At 39.2% G+C, this 27493-nt stretch overlaps 1 protein-coding gene across 4 annotated transcripts; it reads right to left on the bottom strand.

Moving 5' to 3' along the window:
• Positions 1-15559: 15559 nt before the first annotated feature.
• Positions 15560-27225, bottom strand: LOC311299398 (uncharacterized protein). 4 transcript variants are annotated; one of them, XM_084422944.1, is made up of 13 exons: positions 26996-27225; positions 25968-26042; positions 25660-25749; positions 24663-24737; positions 24357-24446; positions 23524-23598; positions 22012-22101; positions 21058-21163; positions 20886-20956; positions 20060-20597; positions 18441-18587; positions 18303-18356; positions 15560-15929 (listed from the first exon to the last, which is right to left on the bottom strand). In XM_084422944.1, the coding sequence occupies exons 1-13, from the start codon at positions 27086-27088 to the stop codon at positions 15676-15678; spliced, it is 1758 nt and encodes a 585-aa protein (XP_084279070.1). In that variant the 5' UTR covers positions 27089-27225; the 3' UTR covers positions 15560-15675. The 4 variants fall into 4 exon arrangements, with proteins under 4 accessions (XP_084279070.1, XP_084279071.1, XP_084279068.1 ...); XM_084422945.1 differs by lacking the exon at positions 26996-27225 and adding an exon at positions 26147-26240; XM_084422942.1 differs by lacking the exon at positions 26996-27225 and having other exon boundaries at positions 25968-26283.
• Positions 27226-27493: the final 268 nt, after the last annotated feature.

Below are 27493 nucleotides of genomic sequence, written 5' to 3'. Positions count from 1 at the left end.
GAACACTTAACATGCCCCCCAAAGCATATGCCTGTAAGTGCAATACTCCCACTGTCTAGTGCAATAAACTCAGGTGATATTTATATCTATATTATTCATACTACTCAAAATACTGTAAATATGTTTATAATCTGTAACATGCGCTAGACTCCCACTGTCTAGTGTAATATTCTCTAATTCAGGTGATATTTATATTATTCATACTACTCAAAATACTGTAAATATGTTCATAATCTGTAAATGTTTATTCAGACTAAACCCAACTGTGACCCTACTTTTTTACTTTTATACTATTTTTATTTATTTTTTATATATTTTCATTCTTAGAATTTGTATTACTATGTTCTTGTTGTATTTGTATTTGTATATGTGCACTGGAAGCTTCAGTACCAAGAAAAATTCCTTGTGGGTGCAAGCACACTTGGCAATAAAGCTCTTTCTGATTCTGATTCTGATTCTGATTCTATGGCGAAGTTGAACTCCAGATGGATCCAGCCTGCGAATTGTAAGCATTACATCATCCCTTTTAAATGTCAGGAAATACTTCTGTCGCAATGTCTGCCACAGTGCTCTGTAACCCAAAAGCTGACCTGCACCTGTCAGTTCATGTGTAATAGCGGCATTCACAGTGTCAATGGGAGTATACTCTGTCCTCCTTGTTAGGCCTGCATTTCTTAGCCTTCTCTTTAAGGTGCTCAGACTCAGGAAAATATTGTGCTTTGTTGCAAGAAAATCAAGGATCACTTCATATGTGTGGCCCTCTGAGAAATATTTGTGGATAAGGTCTGCCTCTGTGAGTTCAGCTGACACTGTTTCTGGGCTTGAAGGGAAAAGAGAACAGCGTCATTATAAGAAATGAAGGGTAGCTCCATCACCATCACATTCACAGTGCAGCAAGAACAGCACATAACAAGAATGTACATGAAAGAAAGGTTTCTATTTTGGGTCTTATGAATATGAAAGTGTTAAGAGTCCAAATTACTCTTAACATAATCATTGCATATACAATTTTCATAACACATTGTACACAACTTGCAGACATGTCCATGACCCTTAATGAGGTCAAAAAAGAAAGATTACCAATTTTTCAGACAACAAACGTGAAACAGGTTCAAATTGACCCATGAGATTTTAGGAGGTTTAATCAGCCAAAAATATTCACAATCACATTTGTAGGTTTATCACGGTGTCTTTATGTTGATTTTTTATAGCAGAGCATACCATTCTGTAGAAAAGGTGCCAGAAATCTAATGTTGCTACCACAGAAACCACAAAAGCATCCAATATATCCAGCCAATTCAAGTCCACAATATGGACAATACATAACCTGGAAGAGGAACAATGTGACTGCTTAGTGCAAAACGATATCAACATGATGTAACTAAGAAAATTAATGCCACTGATATAGCCTAGACCTTTTTATAGCATTCATTTTTACTTGGAAGGAAAAACACAGATATACAGTAAGAGAAATGCTTATGATGATTACCCCAACATACACAAAAGTTATTCAACACTTATTCTCACTGAAATGTAAATATAGCTCAACAATCATAAGAAATGGGCTATTTTGTCTAAATGTTATGCTCAAAGTTCTTTGTTAGTTTCATAAAGTTATAACTTGTATTACTATCCTCCAATCAGAGTGTAATTACTTTAAGTAATGCCAGTTAAGGTTATTAATTGTTAACTGATAAGAAAAAGATAATACAATTAATTTAATTTCATATTAGTAGCTGTCAGCTAAACCTATAGGTCTAGTTTTACTGTTTTGTTCCCAATTAACTTACAGAGTAACTCCTGTAACATTAACATAACGTTTCACAGTTAATTGTGTATTTCAGATTATTTAGGCTAATACTATCTAAAAGGCCAATGAATTATATGATCAGGATTTTTAAATAAAGTAAAAAATAACTCACCTTTCAGGTCATGGACAGACGACAACACCACTGATGAGGTCTTATTAAGGTCTTATAAGCATGTCCCTACCGGGTTCGTCACTTATTTGGTTCCCCTCGAAACATTTCCATTGTGTTGTGAACTTTTGCAGCGCGTTTCTGTAATTGCAGCGCGTTTCTTTAATTGCAGCGCGTTTCCGTATTTGCAGCGCGTTTCCGTATTTGGTTGTGTTGTGAGTATTGGGACGCACGTGAGTTGTAAAACTGATGAAGATGTTTTCTTATTCGCTGGTGGGTTTTTTTCTATTTGCATGTGTTTTTTTCTATTTGCATGTGTTTTTTTTCTGTTTACATGCGTTTTTTTCTGTTTGCATGCGTTTTCTTCATTTGCAGCGCATTGAGCTCTCTCGGCCACCGTAGAATATGGTAGAAAAAGAACATTAGCGAGATGGACGTATGTGCATTACTCTGTTTGTTCTGTTTTTCCTTTCTAACCAGTTAGACTATGTTTAGGTGGTGTTTTTCATGTTTTCATCACGCAGTCATGTTTTTGATGCGGTGGTGACGCGTTCATGTAAAATGTAAGGGTGGTGCTGCCAATAAAAGCACCTAAAAGCTGTCACAAAGAACCGGCAAAAGTTATGATTATGAATATGTCAAATATAGCATGGAGACATTTTAATTGTTTATTAATAAACAAGTGTTTTCTGTGCCAGTGTCGGCTGCAAAGATGAAGTTGACGATGCTGGCTCATGACATAAGCAGAGAGCAGTCTGTTTTCTTTCGTTTTGAATTGTTCTGTTTAAAAGTAGACATGTCTGTGAGGCAAGTAGGCGCTGAGATTCAGGTTCATTTATGAGACGAGCTCCAGTTCACGCGCTGGCGCCTAAGTGTCCTGATTATCTCTTGTCTAGGCCTACTATATTTACTTCTTATTTATTAAATCCAGGCAATTGGTTGATGAAACATTGCTGAAAATTAAGATACAATTAATACAAAACGAAATTCACTTTACTGAAAGGCTTTGTGCTTTCTGTTTGAGGTCTCTGTGAAAGTTTTAAAGCAGTCTTTTAGTGCCGCTTTCAGAGCGCTCACGTCCGTAACTAAGAACTGACACGTCCGTAACATTTTTTCCTCATAAATGTGAACACGAAAAATAAAATAAAATTAATATATTATGTTCTGTGGAGAGCCAACCCTTCTTCATCCAGGGGGTGGTATTACTTTTGGTTTGCTTAGTGTAATTTACAGAATTACAAAAAAATATTTTGCTACCTAAAAGTTAAAGATTTTTTGTGTCACGCATGCATGCATGTCTATTTCCCTCATATTAAATATAAAACGCATGTGTAGACTGATATTTTTCTAATGTCTGGACTCCTTTATTAAGGGTGTAGCCTATATATAAACAGACGTTTCAATATATTGGTATTAAATGCATTTTCTGAGAATTTATATTTAAAGTTTTGACTGCAAATGTCACGTCCATAACACTGGAATTGCCTAATTTTAAAGAATTTATTCACTGACAATATTAAATTGTTCAGCCAATCCATTGAGTAGAAGTGAAAAATGTGTTTGCTGAGCAAGCCTTAAAAAAAAACAAAAAAACGTATGAGCATGAGAGCAACCATTGGTATAGTGCAGGGTTTCTCAAACTCGGTCCTGGACGGTCACCTAGCTGTGAGTTTCTAGTGATCCTGAAGACATTTGATTTGTCTATTCTCCATTTAATCTTTGTTTTTCAAGGTTTCGGGGGCTTTTGGGGCCCTTAACGTGCTCAAAAACTCTTGAAACTTTGCACACAGGTCAGAACCCGCGGCCATCAGTGCCGGGCTGAAGCTGGTACCTGGGCGTGGCAGGGGGGCTCGACAACGCCCCCTTGAACGGGGTCCGAAAACTTGGTCCATATATAAAACACGCTTGCATGAATTAATATGAAACTCGGCACACATATAGATCTCATCGGGCCGAACAACTTCCGCACTCTAAGTTATTAGCTCCGCCCAACAGGAAGTCGGCTATTATGGGTTGTTTGAAAAACGCATGCTGTGGAATTTGATCTACTCCTCCTAGAGAATTCATCCAATCGCCTCCAAACTCAGTCAGCATGAAGTCAAGACATTGAGGATGCTAAATTGCGGACGGATTTTTGATATCTCAAACGGTTTGGCCGTGGCGAGGACACAAATTTATGGCGAGAAAAGAGAAACACGAAGTGGTATAACTTCTGCACACATTAACTGATCTTGATGAAACTTCAGCAGTGTGTTCGTGGTAATAGGCCGGTCAGATGGATGTAACTATTGTGAGTCAAAGTTATAGGGCCACCAACTGGCAGCAGGAAGTGTGTCACTTTCAAAATGCTTTTGACAAAAGTGTGGGGGGGTTACTTTTACCCACAGTTACAAAAATCAGTACGCATATTGGTCTCATCGAGCCGGACAACTTTCTAATTTACAGTAATTAGCTCCGACCAACAGGAAGTCAGATATTTTGGTTTGAATGTGGATTTCTTTGCAAAATCAGCCTCTGAATTTTTACCCACTCCTCTTAAGTGGTTTATTTTATTCACACCAAACTTTTTCAACATGATGAAAATACATTAACGATGCTAAATTGTGAACGGATAATACATATCTCAAACGGTTTTGCTATGGCGAGGGATTAAAGTAATGTCAAAAGTGGAAACACTAAAAGCCTCATATCTTCTAAAAATGTAATTATACACCATTTATTTCTATATAAAATTATACAAATATCAGAACTAAACCCATTTTATTCTTTTTTTTTTTTCAATTTAATAATTGTTTAAGTTTAAAAACAGCCAGCATTTTTTTTTTTTGTCCAGAAAATAAATACATCATGTCATTCATAGTGCTATACTGCCCTCTTGTGTTCAAAATCAGGTAGGCCTATTGGTACTAGGTATGTGACGGTGAGAATATTTTACCACTGGTTAATCAACGGGTTAATAAACGTTAATCAATGTTGTGGAATATTTTGAGTGTATCATAAAATCAGAATAAGGTTAGACAAGTAATATTAACTAAATAACTAAAGGCACCGGGGTTGCGGTGCCACCGGCTTGGGCCCGTAATCGCTGCTCGCAGCTATATATTTTTAGGGCCCAAGCCCTGAAAGGGCAAAGGCCCTATTGTTTTCGGTAGGATTATTTATTATTAGGGCCCAAGCCCTGAAAGGGCGCAGAGCCCTATTGTTTTCGTTAGGATTATTATTATTATTAGGGCCCAAGCCCTGAAAGGGCGAAGGCCCTATTGTTTTCGTTAGGATTATTATTACGGCCCAAGCCCTGAAAGGGCGAAGGCCCTATTGTTTTCGTTAGGATTATTATTAGGGCCCAAGCCCTGAAAGGGCGAAGGCCCTATTGTTTTCGGTAGGATTATTAGGGCCCAAGCCCTGAAAGGGCGAAGGCCCTATTGTTTTCGTTAGGATAATTAGGGCCCAAGCCCTGAAAGGGCGAAGGCCCTATTGTTTCCGGTAGGATTATTTATTATTATTATTAGGGCCCAAGCCCTGAAAGGGCGAAGGCCCTATTGTTTCCGGTAGGATTATTTATTAGGGCCCAAGCCCTGAAAGGGCGAAGGCCCTATTGTTTTCGTTAGGATTATTAGGGCCCAAGCCCTGAAAGGGCGAAGGCCCTATTGTTTCCGGTAGGATTATTTATTATTATTATTAGGGCCCAAGCCCTGAAAGGGCGAAGGCCCTATTGTTTTCGTTAGGATTATTATTAGGGCCCAAGCCCTGAAGGGGCGAAGGCCCTATTGTTTTCGTTAGGATTATTATTATTATTAGGGCCCAAGCCCTGAAAGGGCGCAGAGCCCTATTGTTCTTCTAAGGATTATTTATTAGGGCCCAAGCCCTGAAAGGGCGAAGGCCCTATTGTTTTCGGTAGGATTATTTATTATTATTATTATTATTTTGTCAACCTTTCGGGCACTTTTGGGGCTCTTAACATGCTCGAAAACTCTTAAAATTTTGCACACACGTCAGAACCCACGGCCATCAGGGCCGGACTGAAGCTGGTACCCGGGCGTGGCAGGGGGGCTCGACAGCGCCCCCTGGAATGGTGTCCGAAAACTTGGTCCATAAATCAAACATGCTTGCATATAATAATATGAAACTCAGTACACATATAGATCTCATCGGGCCGAACAACTTTCGTCCTCTAAGTTTTACGCTAGCTTTACGCTAGCCCAACAGGAAGTCGGCTATTATGGGTTGTTTGGAAACGCATGCTGTGGAATTTGAAATACTCCTCCTAGAAAATTCGTCCAATCACAACCAAACTCGGTCAGCATGAAGTCAAGACATTGAGGATGCTAAATTGCGGACGGATTTTTGATATCTCAAACGGTTTGGCCGTGGCGAGGAAACGAATTTATGGCGAATAAGGGACACAGGAAGTGTGTTATAACTTCTGCATACATTAACTGATCTTGATGAAACTTCCGCAGTGTGTTCGTTGTAAGAGGCCGATCACATGGATGTGACTATTGTGAGTCAAAGTTATAGCGCCACCAACTGGCAGCAGGAAGTGTGTCACTTTCAAAATGCTTTTGACAAAAGTGGGGGGGTTAGTTTTACCCACAGTTTTAAAAATCAGTACGTACATTGGTCTCATCGAGCCGGACAACTTTCTAATATACAGTTATTAGCTTCGACCAATAGGAAGTCAGATATTTTGGTTTGAATGTGGATTTATTTGCAAATTCAGCCTCTGCTTTTTACCCACTCCTGCTAAGTTTTTTTTTTTTTATTGACACAAAACTTTTTTAACACGATGAAAATACATTAAAGATGCTAAATTGTGAACGGATATTAAATATTTCAAACGGTTTTGACATGGCGAGGGATTAAAATAATGTCAAAAAAGGAATCAGAAAACATCTCATATCTTCTTAAAATTTAATTATACACCATTTATTTTTATATAAAATTATACAAATATCAGAACTAAACCGAAACAGAACTAGTTTTGGGTTTATTCAGTTTTTTTTTCAATTCAAGAATTATGTACAAGTTTAAAATCAGCCAGAATGCGCTATTTAGTAAAAAAAAAAAAGTCATACATAGGCTATACTGCCCTCTTGTGTTCAAAATCAGGTAGGCCCATTGTATATTGTATTTATATATAAATATAATAGCGATGTGACTGAGAATTTTTTCCCACTGGTTAATTGATGTGTGACACCGCGGCGGGGGCTTTTAAATCGCTAACTTAAAGGGATACTCCACTTTAAATGGAAAATTCTGTCATCATATGTGACCCGATCTGGCGAAATGAGTCGGAAGTCGCAACGTTCCATTTTAAGATATGGGCCGTTTATGTGGAAAAACAATGAAATAATATTTTTTATTTTATTTATTTTTTTGTGCTAAATTTCAAAGAACAGACATTCAAAAATAATCTCCTGAAGTTTCGTAGTCCAGATAATTGAGTAAAGGTATTTAAATGACTATTAAAGTTTACAAAGTTTTACTAAATTCGCTGGAAATGAATGCTTTTCTCAACTCCTCTCGTCACCTCTGAGCATTTCCCGGGTATCCCCTGAAACGTCTCTGCTCTCCAAATATGGTGTTACACGTTGTATAGAACCAATCAAAAAGCTTAGAAATGTACACTAACGCTGATCATTTGTCAATGGGAAGCCCCATTTCGACTGACCAGCACGCGATTGGTCCAGTCATCCTCCTGTCAGACTCACGGCGCTCTGTGTAAACAAGCTAGCAGATCTCCTCAGAAAGATTAAATATTATTAATTTGAGAAATGTCGCTGTCAAAAGAGAGCAAAGTCGTCAAAAAGTCGCCAAAAGCGTTGAACTCACTTGAGGCTTCTAACCTAAGCTCTGCTGCTGGTCATCAAGAGTGGCTAAGGCTAGTCAGTGATTGTTTTGGATCTGGAGACGTTTCATCCTCTGATGATTTATCGTGTATGAATGTGAGTGAGTGCAATTATTTTGTGAGTGTATTTATCTGCAAGGAGAATCCATTACAATGTGTTTGATTTATTTTAACCCAATATTTAACTGTTGGTATATCCGTTATGAATATGTTACACTGTTATTGTCAACTAGCCTACACAAAGATATGATTGCATAGGCTAACATTATTTGTTCTCGGTTTCCTTGTCTCTCTGCCTCTCTCACTTTCTCTCTCTCTCTCTCTCTCACACACACACACACACACACACACACACAGACAGACACACACACACACACACACACACACACACACACACACACACACACACACACACACACACACACACACACACCCCCTCTCTCAAGCAAAACTGTAGCACCTCTGTTCAATCTTTCTGATTTTAGTAAATGTTTGTAAAAGTGCCTTTTAAATTATTTATTCAAATAAAAACTTTAAAATAATTTGAGCTTCAGCCTGGCATAATAGCATATATTAATGTCTTTGGTCAAATTAAGCTGTACAATAAATAGTTCATCTTAAATGCAATGGATTTTGAAAGATATCAACAAAAAACGGGCAAAAAACTTTAAAAGCGATTTTCTCAGGTTTTCAATTGGAAAAAGAGGGCAGACGACCATAATTCAAATGTGTATATATTTACAACCATTCAAGGTATGACTTTGACTAGGATATCATTTGAAAGCTTATGGTCTCCTCTTTCCAGTAATACCAAAATATCAGTTTTGAAATTTGGGTCACTGTGACTCATTTTGCTGGATCAGGTCACATATACTCACCCTCATGTTGTTTCAATCCTTTATTAATTTCTTTCTTCTGCTGAACAGAAAGGAAGATATTTAGAAGAATGTCAGTAACCAGACAGTTTCTGGTCTCATTGACTTCCATAGTATAATTTTTTTTTCCTACTATGGAAGTCAATGGGATCAGAAACTGTCTGGTTACTGACATTCTCCTAAATATCTTCCTTTCTGTTCAGCAGAAGAAAGAAATTCATGAAGGATTAAAACAACATGAGGGTGAGAATATGGTGACAGAATTTTCATTTTAAAGTGGAGTATCCCTTTAAAAGCGAAAGTGAAATACGGTCGTCCAGTAGGAATGAACTAAAAAACATTCACTCTGTTCTGCTCGTTCCTCGCTGTAGACGCGTTATTGCCCATGCAGCCGTGAGCATTTTAGTTTCATTTAAAGGAGTCATAACCTGCAATTTTCACTTTTCCACGAGAATCAATGTATGTTATGATCGACTAACGATTATACACTGGCCGGGAAGCCGATATTTAAAAGTGAAGCGTTTGTTTACCTCAGGGTAAATAAACCAGCGCGCGTGCACGCCCACTCAAATACGAGATTTTGATTTCAGCTCCCTCTTGACGTCATGAGGTAGTAGGATATACCATATATGGACACCGCAGCAGGAAGCCCCCCCTTCCCCTCTCCCCCTCATATTCAGTTCAGTCGGGAAAGATGGAGAAACCGAGTGCACACCGGACTTGCTCTGTGGTTGATTGCCATAAAAAACATGTAAATGTGTTTTATCTCCCAAAATCGGACGAAACTATCAGGGACCAGTGGATGAAATTCATTTTTAATGACGCTGTCCCAACAACCCTTTCAACTGGCGTGCAGAGCCATATAGAGCGTCCACGACAGCCAAAACATCGCATTGATCTCGCGAGACAATAATGCCTTCAGAAATAAGGGTAAAAGTAGGTCTGTGTTTATTTTTTTTCCACTTTTCTTTTTTAGAAGGGCCTGAAAGACTATAATACAGCAGTAGGTATCCAATGTAATACAAGGTTATGACTCCTTTAAAAAATAGCGCCATTCCGGGGGTGGGATTGCTTGAATGTTTTTTTACAAAAGCACAATGTTGTGTTTTTTTTGCGAGTGTACATAAATATAAGTAAACACAGCGCAGTTTAAATGATGTCCTGTATGAACAAACCGACGGAGTAGCCTATGTTTTTATGTTTCCACTGTTCGATCGTGCCCACGCCTCACACACACACACACACACACATACACACACACACACACACACACACACACACACTGTGCATTCAAGCATTGCAATCTTGACATCGCAGCCGGTTCATTACAGCCGTAATAAAATATAATAATAAATATAAATAGTCAACCTATTTGCAGCAAATGATAGTAGATTTTAGATCAATATATTTGTTTTCCTTACAATTTTAATTAACACTAACTTTATTCTCATCTGAATTATAAATAATTTATTTCTGTATAAAATAATACTACCATTAAAAAATACATTTGATTGTCTTTTTTAATCAATGGAGAATGTGTGACTTAAAAATAAACAGATTAGTGCTCGGTTTGAGGACAAGAAATGAAAACCAATGCAATATGATGAATGTCCAAAAACGTTCGCTCTTCTCTGCCCGTTCCTCGCCTCGCTATATATATATATATATATATATATATATATTTATTTTTTGTTACATATATAATGTATATATATATATATATTTATTTTTTTTGTTACATTTTTATATATATATATATATATATATATATATATATAAATATAGCTGCGAGCAGCGATGGAGGGCCCAAGCCGGTGACACCGCCACCCCGGTGGCTTTAGTATAACTAAAGGCACCAGGGTGGCGGTGCCACCGGCTTGGGCCCGCAATCGCTGCTCGCAGCTATATTTATTATTTTTTTTTCAACCTTTCGGGCACTTTTGGGGCCCTTAACGTGCTCGAAAACTCTTGAAACTTTGCACACAGGTCAGAACCCGCGGCCATTAGGGCCGGGCTGAAGCTGGGACACTGGCGTGGCAGGGAGGCTCGACAGCGCCCCCTGGAACGGGGTCCGAAAACTTGGTCCATAAATCAAACACGCTTGCATGTAATAATATGAAACTTGGTACACATATAGATCTCATCGGGCCAAACAACTTTCGTACTTTTACTTTTTACGCCAGCCCAACAGGAAGTCGGCTATTATGGGTTGTTTGGAAACGCATGCTGTGGAATTTAATGTACTCCTCCTAGGGAATTCATCCATTCGCCTCCAAACTCAGTCAGCATGAAGTCAAGACATTGAGGATGCTAAATTGCGGACGGATTTTTGATATCTCGAACGGTTTGGCTGTGGCGAGGACACGAATTTATGGCGAATAATGGAAACAGGAAGTGTGTTATAACTTCTGCATACATTAACTGATCTTGATTAAACTTCAGCAGTGTGTTCGTTGTAAGAGGTCGATCACATGGATGTGACTATTGTGAGTCAAAGTTATAGCGCCACCAACTGGCAACAGGAAGTGTGTCCCTTTCAAAATGCTTTGAAATCACCCTCTTATTTTTACCCGATTTTACCCGGTGAGGGGCTCAGTAGCGCCACCTTTAGTCATAAATGGGGCGGTTACTTTTATCAACAGCAACAAAACTTGGTATGTGTATTGTTCTCATCAAGACGGACAACTTTCTAATTTACATGAACTATCTCTGACCAACAGGAAGAGAGATATTTTGGTTTGAATGTGGATATTCTGAAGAATTTTCTCTCCCTCTCTCTGTGTCTCTGTGTGTGTGAGGGGAGGGGGGGATTTGACTATTGCTTTTACATTGTTAATCAAGGTTTCAGGGGCTTTTGGGGTCCTTAACGTGCTCAAAAACTCTTGTAACTTTGCACACAAGTCAGAACCCCCTGCCATCAGGGACGGGCTGAAGCTGGTATCCGGGCGTGGCAGGGGGGCTCAACAGCGCCCCCTTGAACGGGGGTCCCAAAACTTGGTCCATAGATCAAACACGCTTGCATTAATTAATATGAAACTCGGTACACATATAGATCTCATCGGGCCGAACAACTTTCCCCTGGTCAAGTTTTACGCCAGCCCAACAGGAAGTCGGCTATTATGGGTTGTTTGGAAAACGCTTGCTGTGGAATGCGAAGTACTCCTCCTAGAGAATTCATCCAATCCCCACCAAACTCGGTGTGCATGAAGTCAAGACATTGAGGATTCTAAATTGCGGACGGATTTTTGATATCTCGAACGGTTTGGCCGTGGCGAGGAAACGAATTTATGGCGAGAAAAGAGAAACACGAAGTGGTATAACTTCTGCATACATTAACTGATCTTGATGAAACTTCACCAGTGTGTTCGTGGTAAGAGGCCGATCAGATGGATGTAACTATTGTGAGTCAAAGTTATAGCGCCACCAACTGGCAGCAGGAAGTGTGTCACTTTCAAAATGCTTTTGACAAAAGTGGGGGGGTTAGTTTTACCCACAGTTTTAAAAATCAGTACGTACATTGGTCTCATCGAGCCGGACAACTTTCTAATATACAGTTATTAGCTTCGACCAATAGGAAGTCAGATATTTTGGTTTGAATGTGAATTTATTTGCAAATTCAGCCTCTGCTTTTTACCCACTCCTGCTAAGTGTTTTTTTTTTAATTCACACCAAACTTTTTTAACACGATGAAAATACATTAAAGATGCTAAATTGTGAACGGATATTAAATAGTTCAAACGGTTTTGACATGGCGAGGGATTAAAATAATGTCAAAAAAGGAATCAGAAAACATCTCATATCTTCTTAAAATTTAATTATACACCATTTATTTTTATATAAAATTATACAAATATCAGAACTAAACCGAAACAGAACTAGTTTTGGGTTTATTCAGTTTTTTTCAATTCAAGAATTATGTACAAGTTTAAAATCAGCCAGAATGCGCTATTTAGTAAAAAAAAAAAAGTCATACATAGGGCTATACTGCCCTCTTGTGTTCAAAATCAGGTAGGCCCATTGTATATTGTATTTATATATAAATATAATAGCGATGTGACTGAGAATTTTTTCCCACTGGTTAATTGATGTGTGACACCGCGGCGGGGGCTTTTAAATCGCTAACTTAAAGGGATACTCCACTTTAAATGGAAAATTCTGTCATCATATACTCACCCTCATGTTGTTTCAATCCTTTATTAATTTCTTTCTTCTGCTGAACAGAAAGGAAGATATTTAGAAGAATGTCAGTAACCAGACAGTTTCTGGTCTCATTGACTTCCATAGTATACATTTTTTTCCTACTATGGAAGTCAATGGGATCAGAAACTGTCTGGTTACTGACATTCTCCTAAATATCTTCCTTTCTGTTCAGCAGAAGAAAGAAATTCATAAAGGATTAAAACAACATGAGGGTGAGTATATGATGAGCGAAAGTGAAATACGGACATCCTAAAAAACATTCACTCTGTTCTGCTCGTTCCTCGCTGTAGACGTGTTATTGCCCATGCAGCCGTGAGCATTTTAGTTTCATTTAAAAAATAGCGCCATTTCGGGGGTGGGATTGCTTGAATGTTTTTTTACAAAAGCACAATGTTGTGTTTTATTGCGAGTGTACATAAATATAAGGGTGTATTCACACCAGGAAAGTCCGATAGTTCACTTGCTTTGGTCCGGACCAAATAGAATGTTGATTTTTTTTTGTTTGGTACGGTTCGTTTTCACACTGCTCTTTTTACAAGTGAACCAAAATGTGTAAACAAAACCACACGTGTGCTAAGGTCGTCCATTCATTGGACAGGAATTCTCAAGCAGGGAAAAGCAGGAAGTGCAAAAAAAAGCAAAAAAAAAAAAAAAAGCAGGAGATATTTCGTAATGTAATCGCCTATTTGTTATTTTACTGATTTGGTGTTATTCTTTACAAACGCAATATGAAGAAACTATGGTAGTATAGATAAAAGCCCGCCCGCACTGACAATTGATTGCTTGGGTCCTTACATGCGCTTCGTGAGGCACACTAGCTGGCACACACACGCAAGGTCTCTCGCTCCCTCTCTCTGCCGTGCGCGCACTCTTGCTCGCTCGCTCTAGATTTCCGGAGATTTTAAATGATTTGCGGGCATTCATGCGCTTCTATCGACATGCGGGAGACTGCCGGAACTTCCGGGAGACTTTGGATGTCTGTATAATAAGACACCATTATGCCAAAATGTCAGTTTTGTTAAGTATCCTCATAAGAGCAGTCAAATAAAAAGACGCAGTTTTCTGCAGTTGGGTCGGTTCATGTTCACACCGTAAATGAACCGTACCAGAGTTCGTTTGGAACCGTACCGAGACCACCTCTTCAGCTGGGTCTCGGTTCGATTGTTTGGTCCGCACCCGAGTTCGATTGCTGTATTCACACCTGCCCAAAAGGTCCGCACCAAGGGGGGAAACGAACTAGAGTTCGATTCAATCGAACCAAACAAGGCAGGTGTGAATACACCCTAAGTAAACACAGTGCAGTTTAAATGATGTCCTGTATGAACAAACTGACGGAGTAGCCTATGTTTTTATGTTTCCACTGTTCGATCGCGCCCACGCCTCACACACACACACACACACACACACACACATACTGGTTTATGTGGATTAGCCAGACTTTTTCTCCAAACAGGCCCGGTGGTGGTTTAGATGGACTACCCTTTCCTGAGGTCCTAGAGCTATGAGAGTTAGATTAAAACACTCAAAAAAATTTGAAAAAAATTCAGGACACTTTAGACTTCAGATACACCCTTCAGAGCGTGATACACACCACCCTAAAACTATTGTGGTTTATAGAGACAGTTCTCTTTTTGAAGAATATGTGACTTATAAGGACCAAAACAAACATTATTGGGACTTTAAAGGGACAATGACGTCACTTGCTCATTAACATAAATACACATTAACATAAATACACATTAACCTGACACCACCAAGCATTAATGGGACTTGAATTATTATTTTATTGCACAACTCTAACATCACCATTGTTAGTTGGTGACACTGACTAACAGCCAGATAACAGCCTGTAAGAGCTAAACAATAGATTGTCACACAACACCAGTGCCATGACAATGAGAATGGAGCAAAAAAGGTCAAATAAGTCATTCTTACCCAACTTCAAAAGACCCATGGTTGCTCATAACAAAAAAATATATAAAATAAAATAAAAGCTGTTTTACAGTTTGCTTTTGTGACGGCCTCTATTTAAAACATTAAAGGAACTTTGGACTTTTGGGACTTTATCTTATTCGCCGTATCCCCCAGAGTTAGACGAGTCCACACACACCCTTCTCATCTCCATGCATGCCGTAACTCTGTCTGACGCACCCACCGCTAGCCTAGCTTAGCACAAACACTGGAGGTAAACGGCTCCAGCTAGCATACTGCTCCCAATAAGTGACAATAACGCCAACATTCTCCTATTTACATGTTGTGATGTGTATAGTCACAGCGTGTACAAATAACAAGGTCACATGAGACACAGCCATCTTCTAACCATACACATACTGGGAACTATATTCTCAGAAGGCGAAGCACTGCTACTGCGGAGGGATTTGCTCGCAGGACCTGAGAAGCCCGTGGTGAGGAGCAGAGAGTTCGCTCAGAGGGTTGTGCTAATCACTCCAGCCAGCAGTGCTTCGTCTTCTAGTTAATTCTATGAGAATATAGTTCCCAGTATGTATACGGTTAGAAGATGGCTGTGTATCATGTGACCTTGTTATTCATACACACTGTGACTATACACATCACAAAATGTAAATAGGAGAATGTTGGCGTTATTGTCACTTATTGGGAGCAGTATGCTAGCTGGAGCCGTTTACCTCCAGTGTTTGTGCTAAGCTAGGCTAGCGGTGGGTGTGTCAGACAGAGTTACGGCATGCACAGAGATGAGAAGGGTGTGTGTGGACTTGTCTAACTCTGGGGGATACGGCGAATAAGCTAAAGTCCCAAAAGGTCGGCGTGTTCCTTTAACACAAACATAGAAACACCACCACAATTGTCAGTGTATTTAAATCTTTTCTTTTTCTGACTGCCTCTTTGCAGCTATTCCTCTATTTCGAACAAAGTCCCTTATATTTTGCACTGTTCTTTGTGCCAACACGGGGTCTTCCACCAGTTTGCAGTGACTGCATTCAGTTTTGGTGGCCAGTTTTCCCCTGCTTATATGACCTTTGAAGTGTCGCATTACTGCAGCGACCTCAGCCTTAGACCACACTTTCTTTGCCACTCTTCTGGATCCATGTTCCTCATCAGCATACTTCCCTGGAAGATAGGCAAACAAAAATGAATAGATCACTAAATGTGTTGTCCAGTTTAAGCCATCAAAACATGAGGTCAGTTAATGCCACAGTTGACAAGAAATTGCAGTTTACTTTTCTTAATTCACTTTGGGTATCAGTTGGTGTCTCACTCGATGTGATTTCACCAACTTTACTAGCCCACATTAGAGTGTGGACAATATGGAGTATTATTAGAATGTCTGCTGTTCATCTATTTATGTGGCCAAACCTTTTGCTATTTGAATTAATTGCAGTAAGTAATACTATAATTAGTAACATGTCTTAAGTAATTTTGGCATTATACTTCAACACACCGTATTTTAAATGAAACAAAGACTATGGGGTTTAAGGTCTGATTCTCAGTTTAAATCTGATTTCATAAGATTAACTAAATAGTGTTGGAACTTGGTCTGAAAGTTTAGTCTTGATATTGAAACTGTACGTAACAATCAGCTTAATACTACTTTTAACCTCTTAATCTTCCAGATTTTGTGGCATGTTGTGACTCAGTCATCAAGACCAATTCATTTTTAGTCTTTTAACCAACTTGCTAAAAAGAGAATTAATAGAACATACTCATGGGCAATCAAGAGAACATGTGAAGAGGAGGAGGTAACTTTACTTTTACCTCAAATTCAGTATACATTTCCTGATAATAAAGTAAGTGTATATGCTCCCTTGCAGACAAGATGTTTTGTACAAATGCAGTACAGTTAAATTTAGGGCTATTCATTTATATCTCTTTCTTTAAGATTACTCTTGCATTTTGATAGTTGAATACATCACAAAGACGTGCATAATAATGTTAAAGGGATACTTCACCGTTTTTTCATATTAAACTATGTTATTCCCTTAACTAAGACGAGTTGATGCATACCTCTCTCGTCTCAGTACGTGCACTTAATCGCTCTGGCGCGCGGCGACACTTATAGCACTTAGCTTAGCCCAGTTCATTCATTAGGGACCAAACAGAAATGAAGCTAGAAGCGACCAAACACCTCCACGTTTTCCCTATTTAAATACAGTTACACGAGTAGTTACATGACCAAGTATGGTGACAAAATAAAACATGGCACTTTTCTAAGCAGGTAAAAAGGATAACTATAATGTATGGCGGAATAGCACTTGGGACTCAAGAGCACTTCGACTTGGCGCAGTAAAAAGTCACGCTTGAAAAATCCTCTCCCTCTCACTTCTGTCATTAGAACCAACGTGACTTTTTACCAGAGGCGGACAGAGTACACAGCTTCATTACTTGAGTAAAAGTGCAGATACCCCTTGCTAAATTTTACTCAAGTACAAGTAAAAGTACTACAGTCAGATGTCTACTTAAGTAAAAGTACTGAAGTACTTGTTTTTAAAAGTACTTGAGTATCAAGAGTACAAGGGTACATTTTCTAAATATTGCATTACTACTGCCACAGTGCTTACATTGGTAAACACAGCAAACACTTGAAGCGAAAACTATCATTAACTTGTTCAGAAAATTGAAATAGTCTGGCGAGGTGGGGCCACGGGTTGGCACATTCCCGGGACGGACCTGCTGCGTCTTCATCCATTGTTTCATCCATGGTTTCGTCTCTTATCTAAATCTGACCATGGAGTTGACCTTTGGCGGAAAGCTGAAGGTGATTGCTGATAGGCTGTCCCAATCAGTGGCGCCTGCACAATCCAATCACGTTTGAGAGGGAAACAACAAATTGAGGGTTTCCGAGATTTTTCTTTTTCTTTTTTAGAAGTAACGGGTACTCACGGTTATGGATAGAAATGAAGCAGAGTAAAGAGTACAATATTTGCCTCTCAAATGTACTTGAGTAAAGTCATGAGTACTCCCCAAAAATGATACTCGAGTAAAGTACAGATCCCTCAAAATTGTACTTAAGTACTGTACTCAAGTAAATGTACTCCGTTACTGTCCGGCTCTGCTTTTTACACCTAGTCGAAGTGCTCCCAGTGCTATTCCGCCATACACTATAGTTATCCTTTTTACCCGCTTAGAAAAGCACCACGTTTTATTTTGTGTCACCATACTTGGTCGTGTAACTGTATTTAAATAGGGAAAACGTGGAGGTGTTTGGTCGCTTCTAGCTTCATTTCTGTTTGGTCCCTAATGAATGATCTGGGCTAAGCTAAGTGCTATCAAACTGTCGCCGCGCGCCAGAGCGATTGAGTGCACGCACTGAGATGAGAGAGGTATGCATCAACTCATCTTAGTTAAGGGAATAACAGTTTAATATGAAAAAATGGTGAAGTATCCCTTTAAGGGAGTTGGGCAAAATAAGAATTTCATTGTAGGGTATAAACCACTGTGTTTCTTCTGTGCATAGACAATAAACCTCTTGAATCTGAATCTTACCTTCAGAGGGAGGTACACTCTCACTTACTGTGGACGACACAAATGACACTGATCCTGTTGAAAACAATTTAACAAGTTACTTTTGTCACAGGAAAATATACATTTTATCAGCAGTGACTATGAATTGAGTTAACATACCAAAGTCTCCCATGTCATGGTCTTGCTCTGTGGTTGTAGAGTCAGAAACCATAGGCTCCACAGTTCCAAGCTCTGATGCGGTGAGATCTGTGTTGCTGTCATCAGATTCGCTCCCACTGTCTTCAGCATCACTTAACGCAATCTCATCTGGAAAATGGCATTAGTAAAACTCAGAGGTGTAAAGAGTACTTGAAAACCATACTTGAGTAAAAAGACAGATACCTTGCAGCATAAATTACTCTATTACAAGTTACCAATACGAGTAAAAGTGATTAACAATACTTTAGTATTTTACTTCTACTAAATCTAGGCTCAAAGATGCACTAGTCCTTGACACCTGAGACAGGCAGGTGAAAATAAGAAACAATTGATTTGTAAAATGAGAATTCATGTTTATTTTCTAAAATCTAAATAAAACTGAACACCTCAATAGTCTAATAAATCAGGGTCGACACAACAGCCTCTTAAAGGGATTGTTCACCCAAAAATGAAAATTCTGTCTTCATGTAGTCAACCTCAAGTTGTTCCAAACCTGTATTTCTTTGTTCTGCTGTACACATAGATAGATATTTTATATATTTTTAACCAAGCAGATCTTGCCAGCCATTGACTAGTACAGCAGAACAAAGACAAGTTTGGAACAACCTGAGGGTGAGTAAATTATGACAATTGTCATTTTTGGGTGAACTATCTATTTAAACGTCTACAAACTCTCAAGTCTCAGTTAAGCTCAAGTGCACAAAAAGGCCACACGTAAACCAATATCCTTCAAAAAGGCCTTGTCAATAATGTGGATAAAAAAAAATTATGTTAAGTCAAATTAAATAGTCAAAGTCTACTTGCACTGGATGTGCTGGTTTTGGACTCATCACTGGCTGCAGTCCTGACTTCATCTAAATCAAACGTCTGCGATTTAGCACCTACTAATGCACTCGCATTCATGTAAAGTAGACTTGTTGACAAGTTTGGGTGAGTAAGGGCAAAACGCACAAGATATAGTTCAGTCAATGCCACTTAGATGGAAATATCACTTCTTTATAGCAAAAACAAACTGCTGCAGAAAAAGTTAGGTGCCATGCAAAATGTAATTTGTAATTGCATAACTTTTTGGCTACTTTGTAGTTGTACTGTTACTAATTACATTTACTCAAATAGTTTACAGCTCTGGTAAAACTCTCATAAATAGCTGGACATAAAAATCTGTGGTTGAAATAGCCACATCAAATAAGGAAAAGATAGTACTTGGTTTTGTACTTGCCACTTTTTGCAAAGTAACTATTTTTACTTGAGTAGTTTTGAGCTATTATACCTGCGTTTATGTTTAATGTGGTCCATGAGCACATAAGATAAATGATTACACAATCTGATATTAGGTTAATATTTAAAGTAATTCGACTGCACCTACACAAACATAATTTTGAATTACTGTCCAGCCATACTGTAGACTTAAGTTTATATTTCTGAATAGTAGTCCTCGACTCATACTTGGACATGAAAGGTGTTTTTTTTTTCTTGGAAAGGGATGCTGACTACGCCAAGTCTAGATGATTATAAATTAACATTCAAAGGAAAAAACAAAAACTCAGATAATATCTACAAGGGCTAATTTCTGTACAAACCTTCAATTTCAATCTCATCCAGTGACTTCCCCTGCATGCTGGAAAGGTTTCCTTTCTCCATTGACAAAAGGAGTTTGGAAATCTTAGCCAGTTGTGTTGTGGGAACTGGTAATCTGTAGAAGTCGCGGTGAACACGGATGTCGTGACCCAGGAAACCTGCAACCTGATCAAGTTCATTGTGTTTTAAATTAAGGACTTGTGAGAGTGTGGCAACATGTTTCCTGAGTTGCGTTGACCTAAGGTACTCAGGGTGCTTTGCTCCACACTGGCTTGCATGAACATGCAAACAATCATGTCCTCTGTAGTGGCTCATTGAAGTTGGTCTTGCAAACAGGAAGACATTTATGGCACAAATGCCACATTCAGTTCTTCTACTGGCAAGTAGTGACAAAGCATATTCTGACTCCAAATCAGGTATGTATTCCTTGTCAGACATGTCCTCAGCATCATCAGATGATATTTGGTCCAATTCTGGATGTGGAATTTTGTCCTGATCTGACAGCAGTTCATCCTCAGAAGCCTTAGGAGACTGCTGCGCCTGAATTGGTGAGAAAGCAAATTATTTGACATGGTGATTGAATCTTATGGACCAGTAGTTCTCAATTCCAGTCCTCATGACCCACTGCTCTGCACATTTTGTATGTCCCCCTTATTTAACACACCTGAACCAGATCATCAGCTCGTTAGGAGAGACTCCATGAACTGAACTGAGTGTGTCAGATAAGAGAGACCTACAAAATGTGCAGAGCAGTGGGTCACGAGGACTGGAATTGAGAACCACTGTTATAGACAGTTCAAGTTCAACACTCACTTAGTAGATACTCACCTGTGCTGTGCTGTTAAAGTCATCTCTTTTAATTTGCTTGAGGCAGGATTTATGCCAGACCCCTGAACAAACTGGAACACATTTGAGTAAAATAATGTTAACACTGCAGGTCTATTTAAGTGGTTAGAGCACAACACATATATACTCTATACTAATTCACTAAATATCTAACCTGTGCATCGATAGCCAAGCCACTTGAAGGAAGATACGGGTCCCACACAACGAACACACTTGTCCAAGGAGGATACTGTTGCGCACACAAGGCGGTGTTTTTGACACTGTTGGCGAAAAATTTAATTGTAGTATTTATTTATGCCACATAGTTTGGACAAAGATATTTTATATTTAAGCCACATAGTTTGGACAGAAAGATATTTCATATTTACATGTCGATATCCAATCATTTTAAATCCAATACCAATGTGACATTTAATTTACCTCATACATATGATTACCCTTTTATTGCATTTTGTTATTTATAGCGTATCTTATTTATATGCAGCTTATTTAAAGCATATCCTATATGAAGATATACCTTCTTCATATTTTTAAATTGTAGATGGGGAATATGTAGTTAGCCTCAGTGCCAGGAGCTGACTTCTTGTAGCCCAGTATAACTAATAGGGTGCCTATCCATTACATGTAACCAAACATCTTAGAATTCACATTTAACCAACATACAGATCCAATGCAGGCAGTCCAAGTGTTCTTAAAAACCAAAGTGATGCCTCTGGGGACGGGACCCTCTAAACTGTATGGACCTCCCAAGTCATATTTGGGTGGGGTTCAGTGTTAGATACACATACACTCAGATATTATACTGACTGTCCTTCCATTCCATTGTCCACATAAAGCATGTTCTACTCAGGCGCCTGTCCACATAAAGCATGTTCTACTCAGGCGACTACACACACACACACACACACACACACACATACACTCAGATATTATACTGACTGTCCTTCCATTCCATTGTCCACATAAAGCATGTTCTACTCAGGCGACTGTCCACATAAAGCATGTTCTACTCAGGTGACTACACACACACACACACACATATATATTGAAATAGGTTGGCATATTTAACATTTTGCCACAAATAAGTTGTACATCAAATTTAATTTACCTCTCCAACCTTGGTGAGTGGGCCGAGCTCTGGACTAGTCTGATTCGGGTGGCTGACGGCTGTATGGGTGCACTTGCTCTCAGTGGTCAGCTGTAGAAGATCAAACAGAGACAAAGGACAATAAAGAGAAAGTCCTGGGAGCGTGACACTAGAGAGGACATTTGACATCTGAATAAAAAAAGAAACCATTCTAGTGTTGACAGAAAGACACAGGAAAACCTTGCTTTAAAACTCACTAGCCGCGTTTCCACTGTCGGGCCAGGGCCGGGCCAGGGCTTTAAACGGGCCGTGCCGGGCTAATAGCCTCGGGCCAATAGCACCGGGCATGCGTTTCCACTGTCGGGCCAGAAGCTCCACAGCGCTTCACTAAAACACGCCCGTAACACGCCTCTCTGGGACAACGTCACACTAACCCATCATTTCACCAACAAATGGAAGTTTTATCAGAAAACTAATCAGAAATCACTGGAAACAGCGTTGAAAACAAACACGATAAAAGCGGCCGTTTGCTAGCTTTTTTTTTGTTTGTTTGTTTAGCAGCTACTTGAATATTTAAAACCCAAGCATCGATGTTTTACCACAGGTTTACAATAAAAAGTGATACATTGATCATAATGAATTAATTTATGTGAAAATTGCACATTAGTCACTCAGAAATAAATTACCGTTAGGTCTATTTCACAAAAGAAAGAGGACATGCACACTTACTTTTTCAGTCGCGTCTGTTTCTTTATCTGGTAACTTAGTTACAGGACATAATCCATCACATTTAGAAAAAATTATAATTTCTACAAATATATGCCATACGACCTGAGGAGCTTTAGCACTCTCTCGACTCCCATACAGATATTTTCAGTCAGAGAAACAGAGGAAGCTCCCGAAAAAAAAAGTTACTTTATTTTTTGATAGTCCGGTTTAAAGAGACGAGACGTAGGCTACTGACAGATCAAATAAAAACATGACTGTGATAGCCTTTAAGATTGGTCTGATTTCTTCAAGCATTCGCTATGTTTTTTTTTTACTATGTGTATCTTCAAGCGTTTACTATGTTTACTATGGTAACGGCTAGCGTGCATAGTCTTTTGCATCACAAACAGAAGGCATTCAAACATGAACGCGATTTAAATTATTTTTTTTTTAAGTCTTAAATGCTGACAGAATTCATCCGGCGCTGCCGTCTCCCAACGGTAAACTCCTCCTCTGTTGGTAACCACTCCTCTAGCCCGAGCTGGCCCGCTTTGGCCCAAGGTATTCGACGGGCCAGAAATCCTGGCCGTTGGCCCCGAGTAAGCCCCGATCAAGCCCCGGAAGTGACAGTGGAAACGCGACTGGCCCTGGCACGCACTAGCACGGCCCGGCCCTGGCCCGACAGTGGAAACGCGACTGGCCCTGGCACGCACTAGCACGGCCCGGCCCTGGCCCGACAGTGGAAACGCGGCTACTGACAACTTCTTTGATATTAACAATCAAGTGCAAGACATTAATAAAAATCTATCTTTTGTGAGGACATACCTCTTCAGTATCATCAGTTGTGGAAGGGGGATTTGTGGTACAACACATCTTTGGAGACATTTCATCATCAAGGCCCTGTATAAAGGAAAAAACAAACAAAAAATATTGTAGACCGTGGACTATGAAAACTACACTGATGAACACATTTGTGTTCACCGCGACTTCTACAGATTACCAGTTCCCACAACACAACTGGCTAAGATTTCCAAACTCCTTTTGTCAATGGAGAAAGGAAACCTTTCCAGCATGCAGGGGAAGTCACTGGATGAGATTGAAATTGAAGGTTTGTACAGAAATTAGCCCTTGTAGATATTATCTGAGTTTTTGTTTTTTCCTTTGAATGTTTGAATGCAGCTTATTTAAAGCATATCCTATATGAAGATATACCTTCTTCATATTTTTTAATTGTAGATGGAGAATTTGTGGTTAGCCTCAGTGCCAGGAGCTGACTTCATGTAGCCCAGTATAACTAATAGGGTGCCTATCCATTACATGTAACCAAACAACTTAGCATTCACATTAAACCAACATACAGATCCAATGCAGGCAGTCTTAAAAACCAAAGTGACGCCTCTGGGGACGGGACCCTCTAAACTGTATGGACCTCCCAAGTCATGTTTGGGTGGGGTTCAGTGTTAGATACACATACACTCAGATATTATACTGACTGAAGCTTGAAAAAGCATGTTTAGACAATGTCCTTCCATTCCATTGTCCACATAAAGCATGTTCTACTCAGGTGACTACACACACACACACACACATATATATTGAAATAGGTTGGCAGATTTAACATTTTGCCACAAATAAGTTGTACATGAGATTTAATTTACCTCTCCAACCTTGGTGAGTGGGCCGAGCTCTGGACTAGTCTGATTCGGGTGGCTGACGGCTGTATGGGTGCACTTGCTCTCAGTGGTCAGCTGTAGAAGATCAAACAGAGACAAAGGACAATAAAGAGAAAGTCCTGGGAGCGTGACACTAGAGAGGACATTTGACATCTGAATAAAAAAAGAAACCATTCTAGTGTTGACAGAAAGACACAGGAAAACCTTGCTTTAAAACTCACTGACAACTTCTTTGATGTTAACAATCAAGTGCAAGACATTAATAAAAATCTATCTTTTGTGAGGACATACCTCTTCAGTATCATCAGTTGTGGATGGGGGATTTGTGGTACAACACATCTTTGGAGACATTTCATCATCAAGGCCCTGTAAAAAGGAATAAACAACAAAAAAAGATCAATTATAATAAATATCTTGAAGACAAGATGTTCCCTGTGTAGCATTCAGTGAAAAGATATCATGGCTGTATTTCAGTGAGTGTTTTGTGGAAAACATGTAGTCTCTGAAACGGTTCTTTAGTCGCTGAACAGGCCACATGACTACAGTCTGTAGACTATGAAAACTACACTGATGAATACAGCATTTGATTACTTTGTTGTTTATCTATTGTCAGCCAACTCCGTAGAATGATTGCACTTCTAGAATAATTGACTAAGCTTTTACATGGAGTGAGGTGCTAGTCCTTTTATAGTTCTTAGATTTGCTATGATTCTTTTAAATGACATCTTGTCATGAATTTTCGTCAGTGCTGTTGAATGGGTGCCTTTCCATTACATGTAATTAAACAACTTAACATTCACATTAAACCAACATACAGATCCAATGCAGGCAGTCCAAGTGTTCTTAAAAACCAAAGTGATGCCTCTGGGGACGGGACCCTCTAAACTGTATGGACCTCCCAAGTCATGTTTGGGTGGGGTTCAGTGTTAGATACACATACACTCAGATATTATACTGACTGAAGCTTGAAAAAGCATGTTTAGACAATGTCCTTCCATTCCATTGTCCACATAAAGCATGTTCTACTCAGGCGCCTGTCCACATAAAGCATGTTCTACTCAGGTGACTACACACACACACACACACACACACACACATACACTCAGATATTATACTGACTGTCCTTCCATTCCATTGTCCACATAAAGCATGTTCTACTCAGGCGACTGTCCACATAAAGCATGTTCTACTCAGGTGACTACACACACACACACACACATATATATTGAAATAGGTTGGCATATTTAACATTTTGCCACAAATAAGTTGTACATCAAATTTAATTTACCTCTCCAACCTTGGTGAGTGGGCCGAGCTCTGGACTAGTCTGATTCGGGTGGCTGACGGCTGTATGGGTGCACTTGCTCTCAGTGGTCAGCTGTAGAAGATCAAACAGAGACAAAGGACAATAAAGAGAAAGTCCAGGGAGCGTGACACTAGAGAGGACATTTGACATCTGAATAAAAAAAAATAAACCATTCTAGTGTTGACAGAAAGACACAGGAAAACCTTGCTTTAAAACTCACTGACAACTTTTCTGATATTAACAATCAAGTGCAAGATATTAATAAAAATCTATCTTTTGTGAGGACATACCTCTTCAGTATCATCAGTTGTGGAAGGGGGATTTGTGGTACAACACATCTTTGGAGACATTTCATCATCAAGGCCCTGTATAAAAAATATATATATATATATATATTGTAGACCGTGGATTATGAAAACTACACTCTGATGAACACAGCATTTGATGACTTCATTGTTTTTGTTCTTACATTCTGTAATGGTCAGTATCATCTATGGTGTGCTGGTTAGGTGGTGCTAACAAAAGCTATAAAAATCATGTTCCACCTGAAAGCTTGATGGAAAATGTACAGTATTTTGGTATGTGAAATGTTCTATGGTTAAAGCATTTCTTATATGAGAACTAACAATTTCACAAAGTTAGTTAAATAAAGTCAAGAAGATAAAAACCCTGTTTTTTTTTTTTTTTTTTTTTTTTTAAATAACACTCTACACACAGCACATGATACCTGTCAGGTCTGTTGCCCCTCATGTTTTGTATATTGATCATTGTGGTTGGTTACTATGGTACCAATTAATTTATCTTACAGGTTTAGTACACTAACAGAACATCATAAACACATTACATTTATTTAATGGCCTGAAAGTACTCATATTAATGATATCACAGCCTTCCTGTGTCACTGCAACTTCATATTTAAACACAATAATGTTGGGCTACTAAGAAAATATTTAATTCTATAAAACAAACACAATGTCTGTAGTAAAAGTTAAGGCTTTAACTAGCTTCGCCCTGCTCATTAAGCCATGCGGTAGCCACAGCTCAACTTAACCTAGCTAGCTTTCATTTTAAAAACAAAACTACCAAATTTGACCTGCTCGCAATGTTACTTCTGTCCTCATCTCTACCTGCTGTCCTCCACCTCTATAGCCCGAGGCTTAATGAGCAGGACATGTTGATAGCCACTCAAGCTAGCTCAGCTAATATTGTGGTAAATATATAGCATTTTACAGTAATTGTAAGTTACAAGTTACAATTTCTTGCAAATAGGAAACACTTCATGCAAAAATGCAACTATATGTATAAATATAATTATTACCTGTATGTATTTAATCCAGTAAACCCAACGACGTCGAGCTGACACTTCCGAGGTGTGGTCCATTAGGTATTTAATTAGCGACAGCTGGGCCATGTGCTGTGGGCGGAGCTTCCCGTCGACTTCTGTTTGTTACCGCCCACGTGCGCAAACCAGCCAATCACAAGACGGCCCGCCAAAATGCACCGTGTGTATCAGAAATGTGTATGAAACTGCAATATATAACCCAGCTGTGGGGTCGCTGTTCTATACACTGGCATACACTCAAAATCAGGTCAAGTGGTAAATAAGGACTTTCAAAGAAAAAGAGAATTTATGTTGTTCAGACACTAACAAATGCAGTTACACTCTTTGATTTATGAGGACCTTGGCATAGTCCCCGTATTACCCTTAGGTCCGGGGAGCCCAGGTGAAATGTCCGGCGTGTTGTCCGTGTAAACCACATATCCCAACACACACACACACACACACACACACACACACACACACACACACACACTG

The sequence above is a fragment of the Rutilus rutilus genome (assembly GCF_951802725.1).
Source record: "Rutilus rutilus genome assembly, chromosome: 11".
Lineage (NCBI taxonomy): Eukaryota > Metazoa > Chordata > Actinopteri > Cypriniformes > Leuciscidae > Rutilus > Rutilus rutilus.
This window is presented reverse-complemented; position numbering and strand designations above follow the sequence as displayed.

Excerpts from the sequence above, each read along its gene's own strand:
- LOC311299398 (XM_084422942.1), bottom strand. The coding sequence starts at position 26,168 with ATGATACTGACCATTACAGAATGTAAGAACAAAAACAATGAAGTCATC. Across the intron at positions 21,164-22,011 it reads CACTCACCAAGGTTGGAGAG|TGTCAAAAACACCGCCTTGT; the intron begins GTAAATTAAATT and ends TTTCGCCAACAG. Across the intron at positions 15,930-18,302 it reads GAGTGTACCTCCCTCTGAAG|GGAAGTATGCTGATGAGGAA; the intron begins GTAAGATTCAGA and ends CCTATCTTCCAG.